This window comes from Hyla sarda, chromosome 8 (assembly GCF_029499605.1).
Source record: "Hyla sarda isolate aHylSar1 chromosome 8, aHylSar1.hap1, whole genome shotgun sequence".
NCBI classification, from domain to species: Eukaryota; Metazoa; Chordata; class Amphibia; order Anura; family Hylidae; genus Hyla; species Hyla sarda.
The window spans coordinates 19,832,501-19,857,662 of record NC_079196.1 but is presented as its reverse complement, the minus strand read 5'-3'; the positions used below and the strand labels follow the sequence as shown (position 1 = coordinate 19,857,662).

Here is a 25,162-nt window from a genome sequence, read left to right as displayed (position 1 = left end):
ACCATCCCGCTTTGCGGCGGGCTCTGGTGAAAACCAGTAGTGGCTTAGAACCGGTCCACTAGCACGGTCCACGCCAATCCCTCTCTGGCACAGAGGGTCCACTACCTGCCAGCCGGCATCGTGACAGTAGATCCGGCCATGGATCCCGCTGAAGTTCCTCTGCCAGTTGTCGCTGACCTCACCACGGTGGTCGCCCAGCAGTCACAACAGATAGCGCAACAAGGCCAACAGCTGTCTCAACTGACCGTTATGCTACAACAGTTGCTACCACAGCTTCAGCAGTCATCTCCACCGCCAGCTCCTGCACCTCCTCCGCAGCGAGTGGCCGCTCCTGGGATACGCTTATCCTTGCCGGATAAATTTGATGGGGACTCTAAGTTTTGCCGTGGCTTTCTTTCCCAGTGTTCCCTGCATCTGGAGATGATGTCGGACCTGTTTCCCACTGAAAGGTCTAAGGTGGCTTTCGTAGTCAGTCTTCTGTCCGGAAAAGCCCTGTCATGGGCCACACCGCTCTGGGACCGCAATGACCCCGTCACTGCCTCTGTACACTCCTTCTTCTCGGAAATCCGAAGTGTCTTTGAGGAACCTGCCCGAGCCTCTTCTGCTGAGACTGCCCTGTTGAACCTGGTCCAGGGTAATTCTTCCGTTGGCGAGTATGCCGTACAATTCCGTACACTTGCTTCAGAATTGTCCTGGAATAATGAGGCCCTCTGCGCGACCTTCAAAAAAGGCCTATCCAGCAACATTAAAGATGTTCTGGCCGCACGAGAAATTCCTGCTAATCTACATGAACTTATTCACCTAGCCACTCGCATTGACATGCGTTTTTCTGAAAGGCGTCAGGAACTCCGCCAAGATATGGACTCTGTTCGCACGAGGCGTTTCGTCTCCTCGGCTCCTCTCTCCTCTGGTCCCCTGCAATCTGTTCCTGTGCCTCCCGCCGTGGAGGCTATGCAGGTCGACCGGTCTCGCCTGACACCTCAAGAGAGGACACGACGCCGTATGGAGAACCTCTGCCTGTACTGCGCTAGTACCGAACACTTCCTGAGGGATTGTCCTATCCGTCCTCCCCGCCTGGAAAGACGTACGCTGACTCCGCACAAAGGTGAGACAGTCCTTGATGTCTACTCTGCTTCTCCACGTCTTACTGTGCCTGTGCGGATGTCTGCCTCTGCCTTCTCCTTCTCTACAGTGGCCTTCTTGGACTCTGGATCTGCAGGAAATTTTATTTTGGCCTCTCTCGTCAACAGGTTCAACATCCCAGTGACCAGTCTCGCCAGACCCCTCTACATCAATTGTGTAAATAATGAAAGATTGGACTGTACCATACGTTTCCGCACGGAGCCCCTTCTTATGAGCATCGGATCTCATCATGAGAGGATTGAACTTTTGGTCCTCCCCAATTGCACCTCGGAGATTCTCCTTGGACTTCCCTGGCTTCAACTTCATTCCCCAACCCTGGATTGGTCCACTGGGGAGATCAAGAGTTGGGGGTCCTCTTGTTCCAAGAACTGTCTAAAACCGGTTCCCAGTAACCCTTGCCGTAACTCTGTGGTTCCTCCAGTAACCGGTCTCCCTAAGGCCTATATGGACTTCGCGGATGTTTTCTGCAAAAAACAAGCTGAGACTCTACCTCCTCACAGGCCTTATGATTGCCCTATCGACCTCCTCCCGGGTACTACTCCACCCCGGGGCAGAATTTATCCTCTCTCTGCCCCAGAGACTCTTGCCATGTCCGAATACGTCCAGGAGAATCTAAAAAAGGGCTTTATCCGTAAATCCTCCTCTCCTGCCGGAGCCGGATTTTTCTTTGTGTCCAAAAAAGATGGCTCCCTACGTCCTTGCATTGACTACCGCGGTCTTAATAAAATCACGGTTAAGAACCGCTACCCCTTACCCCTCATCTCTGAACTCTTTGATCGCCTCCAAGGTGCCCACATCTTCACTAAATTGGACTTAAGAGGCGCCTATAACCTCATCCGCATCAGAGAGGGGGACGAGTGGAAAACGGCATTTAACACCAGAGATGGACACTTTGAGTATCTGGTCATGCCCTTTGGACTGTGCAATGCCCCTGCCGTCTTCCAAGACTTTGTCAATGAAATTTTTCGTGATCTGTTATACTCCTGTGTTGTGGTATATCTGGACGATATCCTAATTTTTTCTGCCAATCTAGAAGAACACCGCCAGCATGTCCGTATGGTTCTTCAGAGACTTCGTGACAACCAACTCTATGCCAAAATTGAGAAATGTCTGTTTGAATGCCAATCTCTTCCTTTTCTAGGATATTTGGTCTCTGGCCAGGGACTACAGATGGATCCAGACAAACTCTCTGCCGTCTTAAATTGGCCACGCCCCTCCGGACTCCGTGCTATCCAACGCTTTTTGGGGTTCGCCAATTATTACAGGCAATTTATTCCACATTTTTCTACCATTGTGGCTCCTATCGTGGCTTTAACCAAGAAAAATGCTGATCCCAAGTCCTGGCCTCCTCAAGCAGAAGACTCCTTTAAACGACTCAAGTCTGCCTTTTCTTCGGCTCCCGTGCTCTCCAGACCTGACCCTTCCAAACCCTTCCTATTGGAGGTTGATGCCTCCTCAGTAGGAGCTGGAGCTGTTCTTCTACAAAAAAATCCTTCCGGGCATGCTGTCACTTGTGGTTTTTTCTCTAGGACCTTCTCTCCAGCGGAGAGGAACTACTCCATCGGGGATCGAGAGCTTCTAGCCATTAAATTAGCACTTGAGGAATGGAGGCATCTGCTGGAGGGATCAAGATTTCCTGTTATTATCTACACCGACCACAAGAACCTCTCCTACCTCCAGTCGGCCCAACGGCTGAATCCTCGCCAGGCCCGGTGGTCTCTGTTCTTTGCCCGATTTAATTTTGAGATTCACTTTCGTCCTGCCGATAAGAACATTAGGGCCGATGCTCTCTCTCGTTCCTCGGATGCCTCAGAAGTTGATCTCCCTCCGCAACACATCATTCCACCTGACTGCCTGATCTCCACTTCTCCTGCCTCCATCAGGCAGACTCCTCCAGGAAAGACCTTTGTTTCTCCACGCCAACGCCTCGGAATCCTCAAATGGGGTCACTCCTCCCATCTCGCAGGTCATGCGGGCATCAAGAAATCTGTGCAACTCATCTCCCGCTTCTATTGGTGGCCGACTCTGGAGACGGATGTTGGGGACTTTGTGCGAGCCTGCACTATCTGTGCCCGGGATAAGACTCCTCGCCAGAAGCCCGCTGGTTTTCTTCATCCTCTGCCTGTCCCCGAACAGCCTTGGTCTCTGATTGGTATGGATTTTATTACTGATTTACCCCCTTCCCGTGGCAACACCGTTATTTGGGTGGTCGTTGATCGATTCTCCAAAATGGCACATTTCATCCCTCTTCCTGGTCTTCCTTCTGCGCCTCAGTTGGCTAAACAATTTTTTGTACACATTTTTCGTCTTCACGGGTTGCCTACGCAGATTGTCTCGGATAGAGGGGTCCAATTCGTGTCTAAATTCTGGAGGGCTCTCTGTAAACAACTCAAGATTAAATTAAATTTTTCCTCTGCATATCATCCCCAGTCCAATGGACAAGTAGAAAGAATTAACCAGATCCTGGGTGATTATTTGCGACATTTTGTTTCCTCCCGCCAGGATGACTGGGCAGATCTCCTTCCATGGGCCGAATTTTCGTATAACTTCAGGGTCTCTGAATCTTCCTCCAAATCCCCATTTTTCGTGGTGTACGGCCGTCACCCTCTTCCCCCCCTCCCTACCCCCTTGCCCTCTGGTCTGCCCGCTGTGGATGAAATTTCTCGTGACCTTTCCATTATATGGAGAGAGACCCAAAATTCTCTCTTACAGGCTTCTTCACGCATGAAGAGGTTCGCGGATAAGAAAAGAAGAGCTCCCCCCGTTTTTTCCCCTGGAGACAAGGTATGGCTCTCCGCTAAATATGTCCGCTTCCGTGTCCCTAGCTACAAGTTGGGACCACGCTATCTTGGTCCTTTCAAAATTTTGTGTCAAATTAATCCTGTCTCTTATAAACTTCTTCTTCCTCCTTCTCTTCGTATCCCTAATGCCTTTCACGTCTCTCTTCTCAAACCACTCATCCTCAACCGTTTTTCTCCCAAATCTGTTCCTCCCACTCCTGTTTCCGGCTCCTCGGACGTCTTCTCGGTCAAGGAAATTTTGGCTGCCAAAAAGGTCAGAGGGAAAAATTTTTTTTTAGTAGACTGGGAGGGTTGTGGTCCTGAAGAGAGATCCTGGGAACCTGAGGACAACATCCTTGACAAAAGTCTGCTCCTCAGGTTCTCAGGCTCCAAGAAGAGGGGGAGACCCAAGGGGGGGGGTACTGTTACGCCGAGCGCTCCGGGTCCCCGCTCCTCCCCGGAGCGCTCGCTTCACTCCCTCCGCTGCAGCGCTCCGGTCACGTCCTCTGACCCGGGGCGCTGCGATCCTGCTGCCAGCCGGGATGCGATTCGCGATGCGGGTAGCGCCCGCTCGCGATGCGCACCCCGGCTCCCCTACCTGACTCGCTCCCCGTCTGTTCTGTCCCGGCGCGCGCGGCCCCGCTCCCTAGGGCGCGCGCGCGCCGGGTCTCTGCGATTTAAAGGGCCACTGCGCCGCTGATTGGCGCAGTGGTTCCAATTAGGGTTTTCACCTGTGCACTTCCCTATATTACCTCACTTCCCTTGCACTCCCTTGCCGGATCTTGTTGCCTTAGTGCCAGTGAAAGCGTTCCTTGTGTGTTCCTTGCCTGTGTTTCCAGACCTTCTGCCGTTGCCCCTGACTACGATCCTTGCTGCCTGCCCCGACCTTCTGCTACGTCCGACCTTGCTTCTGCCTACTCCCTTGTACCGCGCCTATCTTCAGCAGCCAGAGAGGTGAGCCGTTGCTAGTGGATACGACCTGGTCACTACCGCCGCAGCAAGACCATCCCGCTTTGCGGCGGGCTCTGGTGAAAACCAGTAGTGGCTTAGAACCGGTCCACTAGCACGGTCCACGCCAATCCCTCTCTGGCACAGAGGGTCCACTACCTGCCAGCCGGCATCGTGACAATGGCACATTTCATCTCTCTTCCTGGTCTTCCTTCTGCGCCTCAGTTGGCAAAACAATTTTTTGTACACATTTTTCGTCTTCACGGGTTGCCCACGCAGATCGTCTCGGATAGAGGCGTCCAATTCGTGTCTAAATTCTGGAGGGCTCTCTGTAAACAACTCAAGATTAAATTAAACTTTTCTTCTGCTTATCATCCTCAATCCAATGGGCAAGTAGAAAGAATTAACCAGGTCCTGGGTGATTATTTACGGCATTTTGTTTCCTCCCGCCAGGATGACTGGGCAGATCTTCTACCATGGGCCGAATTCTCGTATAACTTCAGAGTTTCTGAATCTTCTTCCAAATCCCCATTTTTCGTGGTGTACGGCCGTCACCCTCTTCCCCCCCTCCCTACTCCCTTGCCCTCTGGTGTACCCGCTGTGGATGAAATAACTCGTGATCTTTCCACCATATGGAAAGAGACCCAAAATTCTCTCTTACAGGCTGTCACGATGCCGGCTGGCAGGTAGTGGACCCTCTGTGCCAGAGAGGGATTGGCGTGGACCGTGCTAGTGGACCGGTTCTAAGCCACTACTGGTTTTCACCAGAGCCCGCCGCAAAGCGGGATGGTCTTGCTGCGGCGGTAGTGACCAGGTCGTATCCACTAGCAACGGCTCACCTCTCTGGCTGCTGAAGATAGGCGCGGTACAAGGGAGTAGGCAGAAGCAAGGTCGGACGTAGCAGAAGGTCGGGGCAGGCAGCAAGGATCGTAGTCAGGGGCAACGGCAGAAGGTCTGGAAACACAGGCAAGGAACACACAAGGAACGCTTTCACTGGCACTAAGGCAACAAGATCCGGCAAGGGAGTGCAAGGGAAGTGAGGTAATATAGGGAAGTGCACAGGTGAAAACCCTAATTGGAACCACTGCGCCAATCAGCGGCGCAGTGGCCCTTTAAATCGCAGAGACCCGGCGCGCGCGCGCCCTAGGGAGCGGGGCCGCGCGCGCCGGGACAGAACAGACGGGGAGCGAGTCAGGTAGGGGAGCCGGGGTGCGCATCGCGAGCGGGCGCTACCCGCATCGCGAATCGCATCCCGGCTGGCAGCAGGATCGCAGCGCCCCGGGTCAGAGGACGTGACCGGAGCGCTGCAGCGGAGGGAGTGAAGCGAGCGCTCCGGGGAGGAGCGGGGACCCGGAGCGCTCGGCGTAACAGTACCCCCCCCCTTGGGTCTCCCCCTCTTCTTGGAGCCTGAGAACCTGAGGAGCAGACTTTTGTCAAGGATGTTGTCCTCAGGTTCCCAGGATCTCTCTTCAGGACCACAACCCTCCCAGTCTACTAAAAAAAAATTTTTCCCTCTGACCTTTTTGGCAGCCAAAATTTCCTTGACCGAGAAGACGTCCGAGGAGCCGGAAACAGGAGTGGGAGGAACAGATTTGGGAGAAAAACGGTTGAGGATGAGTGGTTTGAGAAGAGAGACGTGAAAGGCATTAGGGATACGAAGAGAAGGAGGAAGAAGAAGTTTATAAGAGACAGGATTAATTTGACACAAAATTTTGAAAGGACCAAGATAGCGTGGTCCCAACTTGTAGCTAGGGACACGGAAGCGGACATATTTAGCGGAGAGCCATACCTTGTCTCCAGGGGAAAAAACGGGGGGAGCTCTTCTTTTCTTATCCGCGAACCTCTTCATGCGTGAAGAAGCCTGTAAGAGAGAATTTTGGGTCTCTCTCCATATAATGGAAAGGTCACGAGAAATTTCATCCACAGCGGGCAGACCAGAGGGCAAGGGGGTAGGGAGGGGGGGAAGAGGGTGACGACCGTACACCACGAAAAATGGGGATTTGGAGGAAGATTCAGAGACCCTGAAGTTATACGAAAATTCGGCCCATGGAAGGAGATCTGCCCAGTCATCCTGGCGGGAGGAAACAAAATGTCGCAAATAATCACCCAGGATCTGGTTAATTCTTTCTACTTGTCCATTGGACTGGGGATGATATGCAGAGGAAAAATTTAATTTAATCTTGAGTTGTTTACAGAGAGCCCTCCAGAATTTAGACACGAATTGGACCCCTCTATCCGAGACAATCTGCGTAGGCAACCCGTGAAGACGAAAAATGTGTACAAAAAATTGTTTAGCCAACTGAGGCGCAGAAGGAAGACCAGGAAGAGGGATGAAATGTGCCATTTTGGAGAATCGATCAACGACCACCCAAATAACGGTGTTGCCACGGGAAGGGGGTAAATCAGTAATAAAATCCATACCAATCAGAGACCAAGGCTGTTCGGGGACAGGCAGAGGATGAAGAAAACCAGCGGGCTTCTGGCGAGGAGTCTTATCCCGGGCACAGATAGTGCAGGCTCGCACAAAGTCCCCAACATCCGTCTCCAGAGTCGGCCACCAATAGAAGCGGGAGATGAGTTGCACAGATTTCTTGATGCCCGCATGACCTGCGAGATGGGAGGAGTGACCCCATTTGAGGATTCCGAGGCGTTGGCGTGGAGAAACAAAGGTCTTTCCTGGAGGAGTCTGCCTGATGGAGGCAGGAGAAGTGGAGATCAGGCAGTCAGGTGGAATGATGTGTTGCGGAGGGAGATCAACTTCTGAGGCATCCGAGGAACGAGAGAGAGCATCGGCCCTAATGTTCTTATCGGCAGGACGAAAGTGAATCTCAAAATTAAATCGGGCAAAGAACAGAGACCACCGGGCCTGGCGAGGATTCAGCCGTTGGGCCGACTGGAGGTAGGAGAGGTTCTTGTGGTCGGTGTAGATAATAACAGGAAATCTTGATCCCTCCAGCAGATGCCTCCATTCCTCAAGTGCTAATTTAATGGCTAGAAGCTCTCGATCCCCGATGGAGTAGTTCCTCTCCGCTGGAGAGAAGGTCCTAGAGAAAAAACCACAAGTGACAGCATGCCTGGAAGGATTTTTTTGTAGAAGAACAGCTCCAGCTCCTACTGAGGAGGCATCAACCTCCAATAGGAAGGGTTTGGAAGGGTCAGGTCTGGAGAGCACGGGAGCCGAAGAAAAGGCAGACTTGAGTCGTTTAAAGGAGTCTTCTGCTTGAGGAGGCCAGGACTTGGGATCAGCATTTTTCTTGGTTAAAGCCACGATAGGAGCCACAATGGTAGAAAAATGTGGAATAAATTGCCTGTAATAATTGGCGAACCCCAAAAAGCGTTGGATAGCACGGAGTCCGGAGGGGCGTGGCCAATTTAAGACGGCAGAGAGTTTGTCTGGATCCATCTGTAGTCCCTGGCCAGAGACCAAATATCCTAGAAAAGGAAGAGATTGGCATTCAAACAGACATTTCTCAATTTTGGCATAGAGTTGGTTGTCACGAAGTCTCTGAAGAACCATACGGACATGCTGGCGGTGTTCTTCTAGATTGGCAGAAAAAATTAGGATATCGTCCAGATATACCACAACACAGGAGTATAACAGATCACGAAAAATTTCATTGACAAAGTCTTGGAAGACGGCAGGGGCATTGCACAGTCCAAAGGGCATGACCAGATACTCAAAGTGTCCATCTCTGGTGTTAAATGCCGTTTTCCACTCGTCCCCCTCTCTGATGCGGATGAGGTTATAGGCGCCTCTTAAGTCCAATTTAGTGAAGATGTGGGCACCTTGGAGGCGATCAAAGAGTTCAGAGATGAGGGGTAAGGGGTAGCGGTTCTTAACCGTGATTTTATTAAGACCGCGGTAGTCAATGCAAGGACGTAGGGAGCCATCTTTTTTGGACACAAAGAAAAATCCGGCTCCGGCAGGAGAGGAGGATTTACGGATAAAGCCCTTTTTTAGATTCTCCTGGACGTATTCGGACATGGCAAGAGTCTCTGGGGCAGAGAGAGGATAAATTCTGCCCCGGGGTGGAGTAGTACCCGGGAGGAGGTCGATAGGGCAATCATAAGGCCTGTGAGGAGGTAGAGTCTCAGCTTGTTTTTTGCAGAAAACATCCGCGAAGTCCATATAGGCCTTAGGGAGACCGGTTACTGGAGGAACCACAGAGTTACGGCAAGGGTTACTGGGAACCGGTTTTAGACAGTTCTTGGAACAAGAGGACCCCCAACTCTTGATCTCCCCAGTGGACCAATCCAGGGTTGGGGAATGAAGTTGAAGCCAGGGAAGTCCAAGGAGAATCTCCGAGGTGCAATTGGGGAGGACCAAAAGTTCAATCCTCTCATGATGAGATCCGATGCTCATAAGAAGGGGCTCCGTGCGGAAACGTATGGTACAGTCCAATCTTTCATTATTTACACAATTGATGTAGAGGGGTCTGGCGAGACTGGTCACTGGGATGTTGAACCTGTTGACGAGAGAGGCCAAAATAAAATTTCCTGCAGATCCAGAGTCCAAGAAGGCCACTGTAGAGAAGGAGAAGGCAGAGGCAGACATCCGCACAGGCACAGTAAGACGTGGAGAAGCAGAGTAGACATCAAGGACTGTCTCACCTTTGTGCGGAGTCAGCGTACGTCTTTCCAGGCGGGGAGGACGGATAGGACAATCCCTCAGGAAGTGTTCGGTACTAGCACAGTACAGGCAGAGGTTCTCCATACGGCGTCGTGTCCTCTCTTGAGGTGTCAGGCGAGACCGGTCGACCTGCATAGCCTCCACGGCGGGAGGCACAGGAACAGATTGCAGGGGACCAGAGGAGAGAGGAGCCGAGGAGACGAAACGCCTCGTGCGAACAGAGTCCATATCTTGGCGGAGTTCCTGACGCCTTTCAGAAAAACGCATGTCAATGCGAGTGGCTAGGTGAATAAGTTCATGTAGATTAGCAGGAATTTCTCGTGCGGCCAGAACATCTTTAATGTTGCTGGATAGGCCTTTTTTGAAGGTCGCGCAGAGGGCCTCATTATTCCAGGACAATTCTGAAGCAAGTGTACGGAATTGTACGGCATACTCGCCAACGGAAGAATTACCCTGGACCAGGTTCAACAGGGCAGTCTCAGCAGAAGAGGCTCGGGCAGGTTCCTCAAAGACACTTCGGATTTCCGAGAAGAAGGAGTGTACAGAGGCAGTGACGGGGTCATTGCGGTCCCAGAGCGGTGTGGCCCATGACAGGGCTTTTCCGAACAGAAGACTGACTACGAAAGCCACCTTAGACCTTTCAGTGGGAAACAGGTCCGACATCATCTCCAGATGCAGGGAACATTGGGAAAGAAAGCCACGGCAAAACTTAGAGTCCCCATCAAATTTATCCGGCAAGGATAAGCGTATCCCAGGAGCGGCCACTCGCTGCGGAGGAGGTGCAGGAGCTGGCGGAGGAGATGACTGCTGAAGCTGTGGTAGCAACTGTTGTAGCATAACGGTCAGTTGAGACAGCTGTTGGCCTTGTTGCGCTATCTGTTGTGACTGCTGGGCGACCACCGTGGTGAGGTCAGCGACAACTGGCAGAGGAACTTCAGCGGGATCCATGGCCGGATCTACTGTCACGATGCCGGCTGGCAGGTAGTGGACCCTCTGTGCCAGAGAGGGATTGGCGTGGACCGTGCTAGTGGACCGGTTCTAAGCCACTACTGGTTTTCACCAGAGCCCGCCGCAAAGCGGGATGGTCTTGCTGCGGCGGTAGTGACCAGGTCGTATCCACTAGCAACGGCTCACCTCTCTGGCTGCTGAAGATAGGCGCGGTACAAGGGAGTAGGCAGAAGCAAGGTCGGACGTAGCAGAAGGTCGGGGCAGGCAGCAAGGATCGTAGTCAGGGGCAACGGCAGAAGGTCTGGAAACACAGGCAAGGAACACACAAGGAACGCTTTCACTGGCACTAAGGCAACAAGATCCGGCAAGGGAGTGCAAGGGAAGTGAGGTAATATAGGGAAGTGCACAGGTGAAAACCCTAATTGGAACCACTGCGCCAATCAGCGGCGCAGTGGCCCTTTAAATCGCAGAGACCCGGCGCGCGCGCGCCCTAGGGAGCGGGGCCGCGCGCGCCGGGACAGAACAGACGGGGAGCGAGTCAGGTAGGGGAGCCGGGGTGCGCATCGCGAGCGGGCGCTACCCGCATCGCGAATCGCATCCCGGCTGGCAGCAGGATCGCAGCGCCCCGGGTCAGAGGACGTGACCGGAGCGCTGCAGCGGAGGGAGTGAAGCGAGCGCTCCGGGGAGGAGCGGGGACCCGGAGCGCTCGGCGTAACACAGGCTTCATCACGCATGAAGAAGTTTGCTGATAAGAAAAGAAGAGCTCCCCCCATTTTTTCTCCCGGAGACAAGGTATGGCTCTCCGCTAAATATGTCCGCTTCCGTGTTCCCAGCTACAAATTGGGACCACGCTATCTTGGTCCTTTCAAAATTTTGTGCCAGATTAATCCTGTCTCTTATAAACTTCTTCTCCCTCCTTCTCTTCGTATTCCTAATGCCTTTCACGTTTCTCTTCTTAAACCACTCATCATCAACCGTTTCTCTCCTAAACTTATCTCTCCCACTCCTGTCTCCGGTTCTTCAGACATCTTTCCTGTAAAGGAGATACTGGCCTCCAAAAAGGTCAGAGGAAAAACCTTCTTTTTGGTTGACTGGGAGGGCTGTGGTCCTGAAGAGAGATCCTGGGAACCTGAGGACAATATCCTAGATAAAAATCTGGTCCTCAGGTTCTCAGGCTCCAAGAAGAGGGGGAGACCCAAGGGGGGGGGTACTGTTACGCCGAGCGCTCCGGGTCCCCGCTCCTCCCCGGAGCGCTCGCTACACTCTCGCTCCCGCAGCGCCCCGGTCAGATCCACTGACCGGGTGCGCTGCGATACCGCCTCCAGCCGGGATGCGATTCGCGATGCGGGTGGCGCCCGCTCGCGATGCGCACCCCGGCTCCCGTACCTGACTCGCTCTCCGTCGGTCCTGTCCCGGCGCGCGCGGCCCCGCTCCCTAGGACGCGCGCGCGCCGGGTCTCTGCGATTTAAAGGGCCACTGCGCCGCTGATTGGCGCAGTGGTTCTAATCAGTGTGTTCACCTGTGCACTCCCTATGTATACCTCACTTCCCCTGCACTCCCTCGCCGGATCTTGTTGCCATTGTGCCAGTGAAAGCGTTCCCTTGTGTGTTCCTAGCCTGTGTTCCAGACCTCCTGCCGTTGCCCCTGACTACGATCCTTGCTGCCTGCCCCGACCTTCTGCTACGTCCGACCTTGCTTCTGTCTACTCCCTTGTACCGCGCCTATCTTCAGCAGTCAGAGAGGTTGAGCCGTTGCTAGTGGATACGACCTGGTCACTACCGCCGCAGCAAGACCATCCCGCTTTGCGGCGGGCTCTGGTGAATACCAGTAGTGACTTAGAACCGGTCCACTAGCACGGTCCACGCCAATCCCTCTCTGGCACAGAGGATCCACCTCCTGCCAGCCGGCATCGTGACAACACCCTTTAGCAAATCTACCTTTCTCTAAGTCCTTACAATGGCTCTACCAGCAGAGACCATCCAAAAATGTAATGCCATTATTGCAATCCTTAAAGGGGTATTCCAGGAAAAAACTTTTTTATATATATATCAACTGGCTCCAGAAAGTTAAAAAGATTTGTAAATTACTTCTATAAAAAAAAAAAAAATCTTAATCCTTTCAGTACTTATGAGCTTCTGAAGTTAAGGTTGTTCTTTTCTGTCTAAGTCCTCTCTGATGACACGTGTCTCGGGAAACGCCCAGTTTAGAAGAGGTTTGCTATGGGGATTTGCTTCTAAACTGGGCGTTTCCCGAGACAGGTGTCAGCAGAGAGGACTTAGACAGAAAAGAACAACCTTAACTTCAGAAGCTCATAGGTACTGAAAGGATTAAGATTTTTTAATAGAAGTAATTTACAAATCTGTTTAACTTTCTGGAGCCAGTTGATATATATATATATATATATATATATATAAAAAGGGTTTTTCCTGGATAACCCCTTTAATCTAGATGGCAATCATAATCTCATTTTTAATCCTAAATCAACGGTAACGCCAGAACCTTTACGTTAAAGGGGTACTGCAGTGGAAAACAATATTTTTCAAAATCAACTGGTGCCAGAAAGTTAAACAGATTTGTAAATTACTTCTATTAAAAAATCTTAATCCTTCCAGTACTTAGCTGCTGTATGCTCCAGAGGAAGTTGTGTAGTTCTTTTCAGTCTGACCACAGTGCTCTCTGCTGACACCTCTGTCCATGTCAGGAACTGTCCAGAGCAAGAACAAATCCCCATAGCAAACCTCTCCTGCTCTGGACAGTTCCTGACATGGACAGAGGTGTCAGCAGAGAGCACTGGGGTCAGACTGGAAAGAACTACACAACTTCCACTGGAGCATACAGCAGCTAAGTACTGGAAGGATTAAGATTTTTTAATAATAGTAAATTACAAATCTTTTTAACTTTCTGGAACCAGTTGATTTGAATATAAAAAAAAAAAATTCTACCAGAGTATCCCTTTAAAGGGGTAGTCCACAAAGAAAGCCTTTTTTTTAATATGTTGCTGGGGCTGCAGGGAATATATTCTCACAATTTCCTGTCTGCACGAAACAGCAGTGGAAGTAGTGATGAAGAGGACCAGGGCAGAGATAAGGCACCAAGGAACCAGCAGCGGTGGGTAAGTGGTCCGGGTAAGTATAACAGTTTATTATATTTCCTGCAGCCCCAGCAACATATTAAAAAGGCCATATGAGGCAGATGATGTGCACTTAGCGTGAAACGGCCGTATCTCCTTGGATGCTCCTGCATGTACTCCTACTAAAAATGTTGGCTAAGAATGAACGAGCATTTGCATCAGATGTTGAGTGCCGCCTGTTCTGTTCTACTGCTACTTATATTAATGCAGATTGACTTCCTGCTATTAAAAGTCCCAGGTGAGCGGGAATCCTCCCGAGAGTGATAGCGATTCATTACACGCCGCCTATCGCTACTTATTATGAGTTCTATAAATTAATTGCTCTAATTAATCTAATAGCATTTATACAATCTGGTCCGTAAGTATTTGGATGGTGACACAATTTCCATATTGTCATCTCTGTACATCCCTACAATGACGTGTACAGAGTCAAAAAATATATATATTTATTTTATTATATATATATTTTTTTTTATTAAAAAAGAATATATATACCGTGTGTGTGTGTGTGTGTGTGTGTGAAACTAAATTCAAACCATATATATATACACACACACACACAAGAAAAGAATTCCAGCAGCACACCCGTCTATTCAAAATAGTGAAAATAGTGGGATTTTATTGACCCATGTCAAATACGACGTTTCATTGGCATCATGCCGTCTTTTTCCCACTATTTTCACATAAATTGACGGCTGGAATTCTTTTCTTAAATTTATCTACGCAGTCTTCAACTGGGACTGCAATTGTCTACCTGAACCCTGGGACTCTTTTGGCATTATTGTGGTTGTTCTGCCTACCTCTTGTGTGTGTGTGTGTGTGTGTGTGTGTATATATATATATATATATATATATATATATATATATATATATATATATATACCGTATATAACACCCATTTTTTTCTCCATTTATCATATGCCATAATTGCATTTTTTTGACCACCTCACCTTCCCCAAAAAAACAAAAACAAAATGTGATTAAAAAGTATTATGTACCCCAACATGGTGACAATAAAAACATCAGTTCTCCCCACAAAAAAAAACAACAAAAGAGTAGGCATGCCTTGTCATAAAAAAAAACCTATAGTAGGAAAATCCCTTTGAAAGGAAAATTCCACTCTCTTAAACAGTGTTTTCCAAACAGTGTGTCTCCAGCTGTTGCAAAACTACAGCTCCCAGCATGCCCGGACAGTCGGTGGCTGTCCGGGCATGCTGGGAGTTGTAGTTTTGCAACAGCTGGAGACACGCTATTTGGAAACACACTGCCCTAAACATAACTCGCTAAAACAAAGCAACTGCAAATAGTTAACATTTAAAACTTGTCATTTTGTGTATGAAACTTCTATGCAGGCTTCTCTGTTTCTACGGTAACAGACTACAACAAGGTATGGGTAGTCTGATCCTTATGTTGCTATCCATAAAGGACTGCAGTTTCAGATTACATGAGGATTTCCTTTCAGTCTGTTACCATGGAGACCCTCAGGCCCCAAAACATATTGGGGGAGATTTATCAAAACCTGTCCAGAGGAAAAGTTGCTGAGTTGCCCATAGCAACCAATCAGATCGCTGCTTTCATTTTTCAGAGGCCTTTTCAAAAATGAAAGCAGCGATTTGATTGGTTGCTATGGGCAACTCAGCAACTTTCCCTCTAGGCAGGTTTTGATAAATTTCCCCTATAGATTTTGACTAGGCCGCTTTTGTTTTATTTTGCATTGTAAATACATAGGAACAATAGAATAAAGACACCTCCATTTTTTGTCTAAATAGACAAAAATTATGGCGCCATTTACTATTATTCCATTTTTTTCCCATCCTGTATGAAGTGAATCTCTTTTGAGTTTTTCCTCATATTCATGAATATATATGAATGTATGGATGCTCTAGAGGAGATCTGCATGGAGGAATGGGCAAAAATGGCAGCAACAGTGTGTGAAAACGTTTGACCTCTGTCATTGCCAACAAAGGGTATATATAAAAAGTATTGAGATGAACTTTTGTTATTGACCAAATACTTATTTTCCACCATAATTTGCAAAAAAATTCTTTAAAAATCAGACAATGTGATTTTATGATTTTTTTTCTCATTCTGTCTCTCATAGTTGAGGTTATAACCTATGATGAAAATTACAGCCTCTCTCATCTATTTAAAGGGGTAGTCCAGTGCTGAAAAACTTATACCCTATCCTAAGGATCCGACCGCTGGGGCCCCCCGTGATCTCCTTTACTGGGCCCCCGGCTCGCTGGCCAGATAGCAGGTGTCGACCACCGCACGAAGCGGCGGCCGACACGCCCCCTCAATACATCGCTATGGCAGAGCCGGAGATTGCCGAAGGCAGCGCTCCGGCTCTGCCATAGAGTTGTACTGAGGGGGCGTGTCAGCCACAGCTTTGTGCGGTGGTCAACACGCCCCCTTCCCGCGGGCTGCCGGGCCTCGTACAGGAGATCACGGGGGGCCCCAGCGGTCAGCCCCCCTGCAATCTGAAACTTATCCCCTATCATTAGGATAGGGGATACGTTTTTCAGCAGTGGATATCTCCTTTAAGTGGGAGAACTTGCACAATTGGTGGCTGACTAAATACTTTTTAGCCCCAAGACAAGCACAGGTCCTTCCTAAGCATGTCCATTACTGTCTGGCAGGTAAGTACTAAAATCACCTTATGGTGGATAACCCCTTTAATGAGGGTCCTAACTTATGTAGACCCCCACTATTATCTTCTGACAAAGTACAGTTAAAAAGACACATGTCCATCATGTTCAACCAAGGAGGAAGGGAAGGGGTATGGAAAGATGAAGAATAGGGGAGAGGGTGAGAGATTTGATGTTTCAGAGGATACATTTAGGTCGAGTTACCCTTTAAATAATTAATATTGGGGTACCTACCTTCTGTATGAGAGTAGCCCTCTGCTGTGACTTTCCACTGGACCAGGACTCCCAATAAACTAAGTACGGGCCAGATGCCGAGAATAACCCAGCTGTACCAGCATATGGGCTGCGGAGGGTCCACCTTCATCCGCTGGTACACATACTGCACCAGCAGAAAGAGCTCGATAAAGTAATCCACAGTCACTGTCATGATGGCACTGCCAAAGACGGCGGTGGAGAGTGTGGTGAAGAAGCGCTGCCACTGTAAGGTCAGCACGGCAAACAGCATCCCAATCCCAAGGAGTAAAGCCACTGGGACCCAGACGGTGCGCGGGTGGTAGAACTGCTCCATGGCGATCAGCGTGGCTATGGCTATGAGCAATCCGAGCAGTAAACCCACCATGAACAGCCCCACGCTCCTCACCAGCATGGTGACCAGGCCACACAAGACTCCAATCCCAAGGCCAATGCCCACACTGGCCTCCACACTCAGCTGAGTGTCCAGAACCCGTTCCTTGTAGCATAGCATGAAGATGACCACCGAGCCAAACATCAGACCCGTCAGGAACATAACAGCCTTGAAGCATCGGTAGCCTGGAGGGATAGAAGGCAAATCAGTGAGTCAAGTAACATCATATAGATCCATAATCCGCTTTCCATCATCAATTCCCCACTTTAGTCTACCTATAATGTGTTATGCCACAGATTTTTTTAAACCAAATTTCCTTAATAGGAATTGGAGATGCATTAATAAAAAATAAAATAGTAGGACGAATAATCTTTATAGATAATGCTATTCTGTCAGCCATGGAGAGTGGAAATTTTAGCCATACCTCAATCCCCCCCCCCCCCCCCCATCTTTTTAATAGCTGGTTTTAAATAAAGTCGATAATCCATAATTAAAGGAGATATCTTCCCCCTGAAATCCCTATCTGACTTTTTGAGTATCTTAAGGGGACCAAAACTTTCCATTATCTCATTCTCAAGGGGAAGTAAATTTGATTTGTTTCAGTTAATTACCATTCCTGTGACCGCGCCAAACCCTTCAATTGCTGTCATAATAAGTATCTCTCCAAATCCTTCATAGAGAACCATGGAGGAGATTTATCAAAACCTGTCTAGAGGAAAAGTTGCCCATAGGGAAGAGAGGACATCCCTGTCTTGTTCCTTTCCGTTAGATCTCCATTAATACGAACCTTTGCCACAGGTTGAAAATAGAGAGGTTTAACCATACTAACAAATTTTGGTCCCATTCCCAATTTATCAAGGATTTTTCCCAGAAAGGGCCTCTCCACCCTGTCGAATGCTTTAGCTGCACTCTCTTTCTCCTGTCTGAATACCTGCAAATACCTGATGAATATTATCAAAGACAGATTTTTTCAGCATAAAGCCAATTTGTTCCCTACTTATCAAAAGTGGCATAATTGACTTAAAGGGGTACTCTGCCCCTAGACATCTTATTCAAGAGCCTCCACCCCGCATCGCCAGTCATCCGTCACAGATGTCTGGGGTGCCGCAGCCGAAATCGCGGGGGTCACCAGTGGCGGGACCCCCGCGATCAGACATCTTATCCCCTATCCTTTTGGATAGGGGATAAGACGTCTAGGGGCAGAGTACCCCTTTAATCCCTTACGGACCAAGCCCATTTTGACCTTAAAGGGGTACTCCCGTGGAAAACTTTTTTTTTTTTTTAATTAACTGGTGCCAGAAAGTTAAACAGCCGCGGGCGATCAGAGCAGCATAAAATGTAGCAGCGCTGCCTTGATTTGTATTGATCACGGCATCTGAGGGGTTAATGGCAGACATTTGCGGGATCGAGGATGTGGGACATTACCGGTGGGTCCCTGGCTGGTATCAGCAGCTGGGACCTGCCGCACATGACCCGGTCATGTACATGCTCGCGGTCATGTACAGGATATAAATATACGTCTTGGTGCGCGAAGTACCGCCTCACCAGGATGTACATTTACGTCAGTGGTTGTTAAGGGGTTAAAAAAAATATATATATATATATATTTTTTTTTTACAGAAAAGGTCTCTTAAAAAGGCCTTCAAAGCATCCCAGACATTCCCCAAACTAGCTGACCCTTTATTAATTTCCCCAAATTCATCAATATTCTCCCCCAATTCCCTCTAAGTCTTCAATATTAGTTAACCAATAAGGATTAATTTTGTAGCTGAAATTCGAAAAGCGTTTCCCTCTATTCCCAATTTCTAATACCATTTGGAGAGTGATCGAAAATAGTTTTGGCTTCATGTCTTAAAGATCTACAACTTTCCATTGCCGGAGCGTTCCCAAAAACTAGGTCAGTTCGAGAAGCAGCATTATAGGACGAACTAAAACATGAATATGCTCTTTTATTGCCGTATCATTTTCTCCAAATATCAAAATAACCCAACTCATTCATAGAGGAACCCAAAGGGGACGAATATCTTACTGTCATCATTTTAGAGGAAATCCGGTCTAGATTAGCATCTAGAATACAATTAAAATCCCCACCGAGATATCCCTTTCGTCAGCCATGGCTGAAGATGTATCCACGTTCACCGGGCCGGCTGGCATTCTAAATGGCTGAATAATCGCTAAGTTTTATGTGGGTGCATTTGCTATTTTTTTCTTCTGGACTTATCCCCACCGAGATATATTTCATAATTTTCTTTATTTTTGCTGAAATCAATCAAAGGGTCAAAAACTTTAGTAGAGAAAGGGGGGGGGGGGGGACATAAGGAAAGGCAAGAATTACTTTTTTTGGAGTCCAAGACCCCCTCCAGAATAATAAATCTCCCCCATTCATCTATAATTTTCGAGAGAAGAGTAAAAATCTATGTATGTAGACGGACACCCCAGATGAATAGGAAGAACCAAATGAATGAAATTCCACAGAAGACCATCTCCTGATCACCGCAAAGTTACAATCCTTAGTGACGTGTCTCCAGAATACAGACAATAGGTGACGGGTAATACAATCAGATACCGCGGTCCCTCAACATACCATGGTAATTGGTTCCAAATGGACCATCGTTTGTTGAAACCATCGTATGTTGAGGGATTCGTACCATGAGTCATACTCACGTCCCGACGCTCTGGCACGTCGTTTCGCCGCTCCTCTGCTGCCGTAACACTACGTCGCCAGTGCCCAGCGGCAGCAGAGGAGCCGCAAAATGAAGTGGGGCGCGCTATCAGGCGGCAGCTGAAGCAGTCATCGCCGCCTCCGTTTTTGCGATGGTCCCGACACACAGAAGCATCGTATGTTGAAATGATCGTATGTCAGGGCCATCGTATGTTGGGGGACCATCTCTTATTCTTCTCTCTCAAACCCCTTGCATTCCAAATTAGTATTCTATTAGCCATATCCAATCAGAGGGAGAAAGAAAAACGACATGTAAGGGGACACCTCTCCCCCACCCCCTCCTCTAATCCTACTAATCCCCCCCATATGATCCAGTACAATTACCAGACCTCTAACCTTTCCGTTAATACTCCCCACACCCGCGTCCAGCACATATACATAAATATGGACATTTATCAACGGGTTTAGTCAGGTTTTCTTTATTATAATTGTCGCAAAATTGTCGCAACTGCGACTACGCGATTTTTCGTGCGACATTTTGACTGGAAAGCGAGAAAAGCAAGTTTTCCAAAAATTAACTACGTAGTAATAATTTAAAATGGACTACGGGTAGTCAGGTATTTATTAACTGCGACAGTCGCAACTGCGCAAAAAAAAAGTCGCAACAGGGTTAAAAATTGACTAAATTTACTCCAGCTCAAACATGGAGCAGAAAAAGCTACAACCAAAGTAAAAAAGGAAAAATTGCTGACGTGAAAGAAAATTATCAACAGGATGAAACCAGTTGGTAAATAAGTCGCACATAAGCAAAAAAAAGTAAGGAAAAAATTACAAAAAAAAAAGAATACATAAGCAAAGATTGATAAATGTCCCTCAATAAGATCAAATTCTACACTAAATCTTGCGATTTGAAAATGTAATAGGCTATTGTTAATTTATGAAATCCAATTTATATTATAGAAGAAGAAAAAAGGAAGAAAAAAAGAGAGAAAAAAAATTCATAATTATTTCATAGAACGAATTTCATAGTGCATGATTTCTAAAATATCATCCATGTTATGGCTTTTACATAATATTATACATAACTATACACAAAAAAAAAAAAGAAAATCATAATTATATCATAGAACAAATGTCATAGTACATGAGATTTCTAAACTATCATCCATGTTATAACTTTTACATAATATTATACATAACTATACACAAAAAAAAAAGAAAATAATTCATAATTACATCATAGAACAAATTTCATAGTACATGATTTCTATCATCCATGTTATGGCTTTTACATACGGTAATATTATATAACATTATGAAACATTATACATAGTTATACATAATTAAAAAAAAATTATATAAATAATAAATGAATAAAACCCAGACCCTAGGATCCTTCCACTTCATGTTCGTAATAAAATTCCTATTAAAACCATCTGGGTATTCAATCCTACAGGATCCTTAATTGTAAGAATGACTTGATTCGCCAGGATAGCAATAAAGATACGATAGCAAATTCATGCAAGACTCCGTTCCTCAATGAACAGCTTCAATGCATAGCTTCCTTAAAGGGGTACTCTGCCCCTTTGGATAGGGGATACGATGCTGATCGCGGGGATCCCGCCAATGGGGACCCCTGCAACCTCGGCTGCAGCCCCCCAGACATCTGGTGCACGGAGGGAACTTTCGGGATGACCGGCGATGCGGGGCGGAGGCTCGTTACGCCATGGTCACGCCTGCTTGTGATGTCACGGCCACGCCACCTCAATGCAAGTCTATGGGAGGCCGTGACATCGCGAGCGGGCGTGACCGTGACATCATGAGCCTCCGGTGCTGCACCCGACGCTCTAAACGAATGCCGAGTGCAGTAGGGAGATTACGGGGGTCCCCAGTGGCGCGACCACCGCTATCAGACATCTTAGTGTCCAGCTCTGACCCAATAGTCCAGCCGCAGCTATTGGGTCTGGGGAGAATAACACATCCAGCAGTCTTTTAACCTCAAGTCCCATTGGCACCTCCATCCAGGCTACACGAGCCAACAGCAATTTGGTCCCGGGCACCTTTCATTCAGACCAGGACCCCCAGCACTGGGGAACATAGGAGAGATAGAGGACGGAGTGACATGGAGAAATGCGGACCAGTACCAGCCCATAGCAGGACGATGCAAGGCAGTCCCATCAAGGCAGCACATCAGACACCATCAGAGTAGCCCATCAGACGCCCAGGAGCTCGGAGGCTTCAACCAGTAGCACTCGGCATACAGTATCCGGCGTACGGGGAGGGGAGCGTCCTAAGTCATGCCGTCCGGACATCTTGTCTCTGGCTGTTATTTATTTTAATAATTTATTCACTTATTTATTTGTTTAATTGAATTATTTATTTAGAATTTATTTATTGTTTTCCGTAATCAGCTCATAATACAGAAAATGACAGACTTATTTTTTACGGTGTGTGAACATGGCCTTAAGCCCTGAGGTTTTACACCTTGCAGTGTGCAGCAATCTAGAATCTACATCTACCACATTACAATACAGCAGAGCGAGTATCACCACGGGGCACCAGCTGAGGGTCTGCTTGTGTTTGTCGAGGGTCCCGGTTCATGTAGTTCATCTATTGCAGTGGTCTCCAAATTGTGAACCTCCAGATCTTGCAAAACTACAACTCCCAGCATGCCTGTTGGCTGTCCGGGAATACTGGGAGTTGTAGTTGTGCAACATCTGGAGGTCCACAGTTAAAAGGCCACTTATCTATAGGATTGGTCCACTTATCTACTGATTGGTCCGATGGTATCTTCACCAAAAAATTGCTAACTTTTGCAGCCATGCTTTCAGATTGTACTCATCAAGCATAATCCTGTTATTTTAATCCCCTGATGAACCCCATTTTTCATGTGTTAAGGATGAAACATGCCGGGATGTCTTGAATCTGATGTTAGGAATTTCTTTAATTGGGGGGGTCACCTTTACAACCCTAAGGATAATACCAGTGAGAAGTGGTGTATGCGTGATACCCCCTACTTGCTAGTCCTTATTTGTTTTTTGTAGTTAAGGTCTGTTTTGTATACATATCATTTCAATACATATCAAGTTAATGTTTCGGGAATGTTTCTGTCTTTTTGGGGTTTTTTTTATCTGTCATTTATGGTGATTTTAATCTCTTTGTCTCTCTTTTATGGACAATTGTCAGCACAGGAAAATGATGCTCTTGGGGTTGTCTTTTGAGAACAGCGGCTTTTGGGTCTTAACAAGACATAAAGAACCTTTAAAAAAAAAAAAGAATATTTTTATTTTCATGGTATACCTTTTGGAATTACACAATTGCGTATATTTTATGCTTAATCAGTACAGACTTAATTCTTTTTTTTTTTTTTTTTTGTTTTTTACTTTACTTTTAACTTTTTTGTATATTCTTTTCATGTACATTATTTATTTCATAGCTTCATTATGTTTCTTTTCGGCAGTCACATCAAATGTATACCAAAGATATTGGCTTTATTTTTTTAATGTTTTTCTATACTTGCAGTATTTGTCATATATCTTCAAATATATTATTATTATTATATGTTTACAATTTTCACACACACACACACACACACATATATACAAGTGAAAAATTGTACAAAAAAATATATATCACTATTCAGTTGTATTATTTATGACTTATTAGACAAGCCATTATTTTTTTTTTTTTATATAGTTTTATTTTCACCTTGCTACATTTTCCAATACTCGTTCTTATGGTACATTTATTGGTACCATTATTATGTACCGTATTTTTCGCCCTATAGGACTCACCGGCGTATAAGACGCACCAAATTTATAGGTGCAAAATCTAAAAAAATTAAGATTTTGAACCCAATAGTGGTCTTCAACCTGCGGACCTCCAGATGTTGCAAAACTACAACTCCCAGCATGCCCGGACAGCCGTTGGCTGTCCGGGTATGCTGGGAGTTGTAGTTTTACAACATCTGGAGGTCTGCAGATTGAAGACCACTGCATAGGAGGTAATACTCACGTGTCCCCGCCGCTCCGGACCCGTCACCGCTGCCCTGGATGTCGCTCCATCGCTGTCGCCGTGTCCCCGTCGCTCCGGAACGTCTCTGCTGCCGGCCGGGTATCCTCGCTTTCCGTCGCCGCCATCACGTCGTTACGCACGCCGACGCACGTACGCGACGACGTGATGACGAGGAAGGAGAGCGCCGGCCATACAGGAGATCCCTGAACGGAGAAGACCCCGAGGAGGCAGGTAAGGTCCCTCCCGGTGTCCTGTAAGCACTAACCCGGCTATTCAGTCGGGCTGTTCGGGACCACCGCGGTGAAATCGCTGAACAGCCGGGTTAGTGTCACTTTCCCTTCAGACGCGGCGGTCAGCTTTGAAGGGTTAATACAGGGCATCACCGCGATCAGTGATGTCCTGTATTAGCCGCGGGTCCCGGCCGTTGATGGCCGCGGGGACCGCCGCGATAGGGGTGAATTCGCCGTATAAGACGCACCGACTTTTTCCCCCCAAAGAAAAAGTGCGTCTTATACGGCGAAAAATACGGTATATGTGAGCAATAGGGATATATTTGTACAATATTAATTACATGTATGGACGGTACAATGAATTAAATTCATAATTTATTATTTTAATGAATTTTTAATATTGTGCTGTTTTGCATCAACACCAGACATTGATTTGTTAGGCTGGGTTCACACTTGCGTCACATCTCCGTTCGGGGGGGGATGGGGGGGGGTCTCATTGCAGGTTCGCACGGCCATTCTGTGCGGTCTCTCTGTAGTGTACAAGGGCCCTAAGCATCGAATGCATTCCCTGCAGCGCCATCATAGGACTTATAAAGCATTACACTGCGTTTATTCACATTTATGGGCTATTTTTATAATGCAGGACACAATGGGGGACAATTTATCAAAACTGTGTAGGGCAAGAGGGGAGCAGTTGCCCATAGCAACCAATAAGACTGCTTCTTTCATTTAAAAAAAAAAAGGCCTGTGAAAAGTGAAAGAAGCGATCTGATTGGTTGCTATGGGCAACTGCCTCTACACAGGTTTTGATAAAGCTCACCCTATAGGCCCACCAAAGCGTATCTCCCTATTTGATTGGGGGTGGGTCCCCGACCCCCGCGATCTCCAGAATGGGCCCCATCTCTTACCTCGGAGTGCTCCTGCCCCCAACCTTCCAAGACGAACTGGTTTCGGGAATGACGGCCCGCTCCGCCAATCACCGGTTAAAAATGGTGCCCCGCCTCAGCCAGTGCTTGGCACAGTGGGCTGTCACTACTTATACCAGTTGGTGCCCTGTCCTGGAGATCAGTCACATATCCCCTATCCTGGGAAAAGGGGCGCACCAATGATCCAGTGATCGTTTGTGAAGCCTTACCAAGACATGCAACAGGCAATGTAATGGCGCCCATAGTGTTTCCCAACCGGTGTGCCTCCAGCTGTTGCAAAACTACAACTTCCAGCGTGCCCGGACAGCCAACGGCTGTCCGGGCACGCTGGGAGTTGTAGTTTTGCAACAGCTGGAGGCACACTGGTTGGGAAAACACTGGTCTATCTTATCTATACATATTTCTGTACAGTTGAATATCTTCTATTGTTCTATTGTTGACTGTAGAGTTCTTCCATAATATTCCCTACACTATGTCA

The 25,162-nt window shown here is 47.6% G+C and overlaps 1 protein-coding gene across 2 annotated transcripts in view; it reads right to left on the bottom strand.

The window, feature by feature from the left end:
- The window catches only part of TMEM198 (transmembrane protein 198), a 92,672-nt gene that overhangs the window by 33,468 nt on the left and 34,042 nt on the right, over positions 1–25,162 (bottom strand). For both annotated transcript variants that reach the window (XM_056535878.1, XM_056535877.1), the window contains one exon: positions 16,462–17,037. In XM_056535878.1, the coding sequence (XP_056391853.1) occupies positions 16,462–17,037 (576 nt within the window). The remainder of the gene's footprint in view (positions 1–16,461; positions 17,038–25,162) is intronic.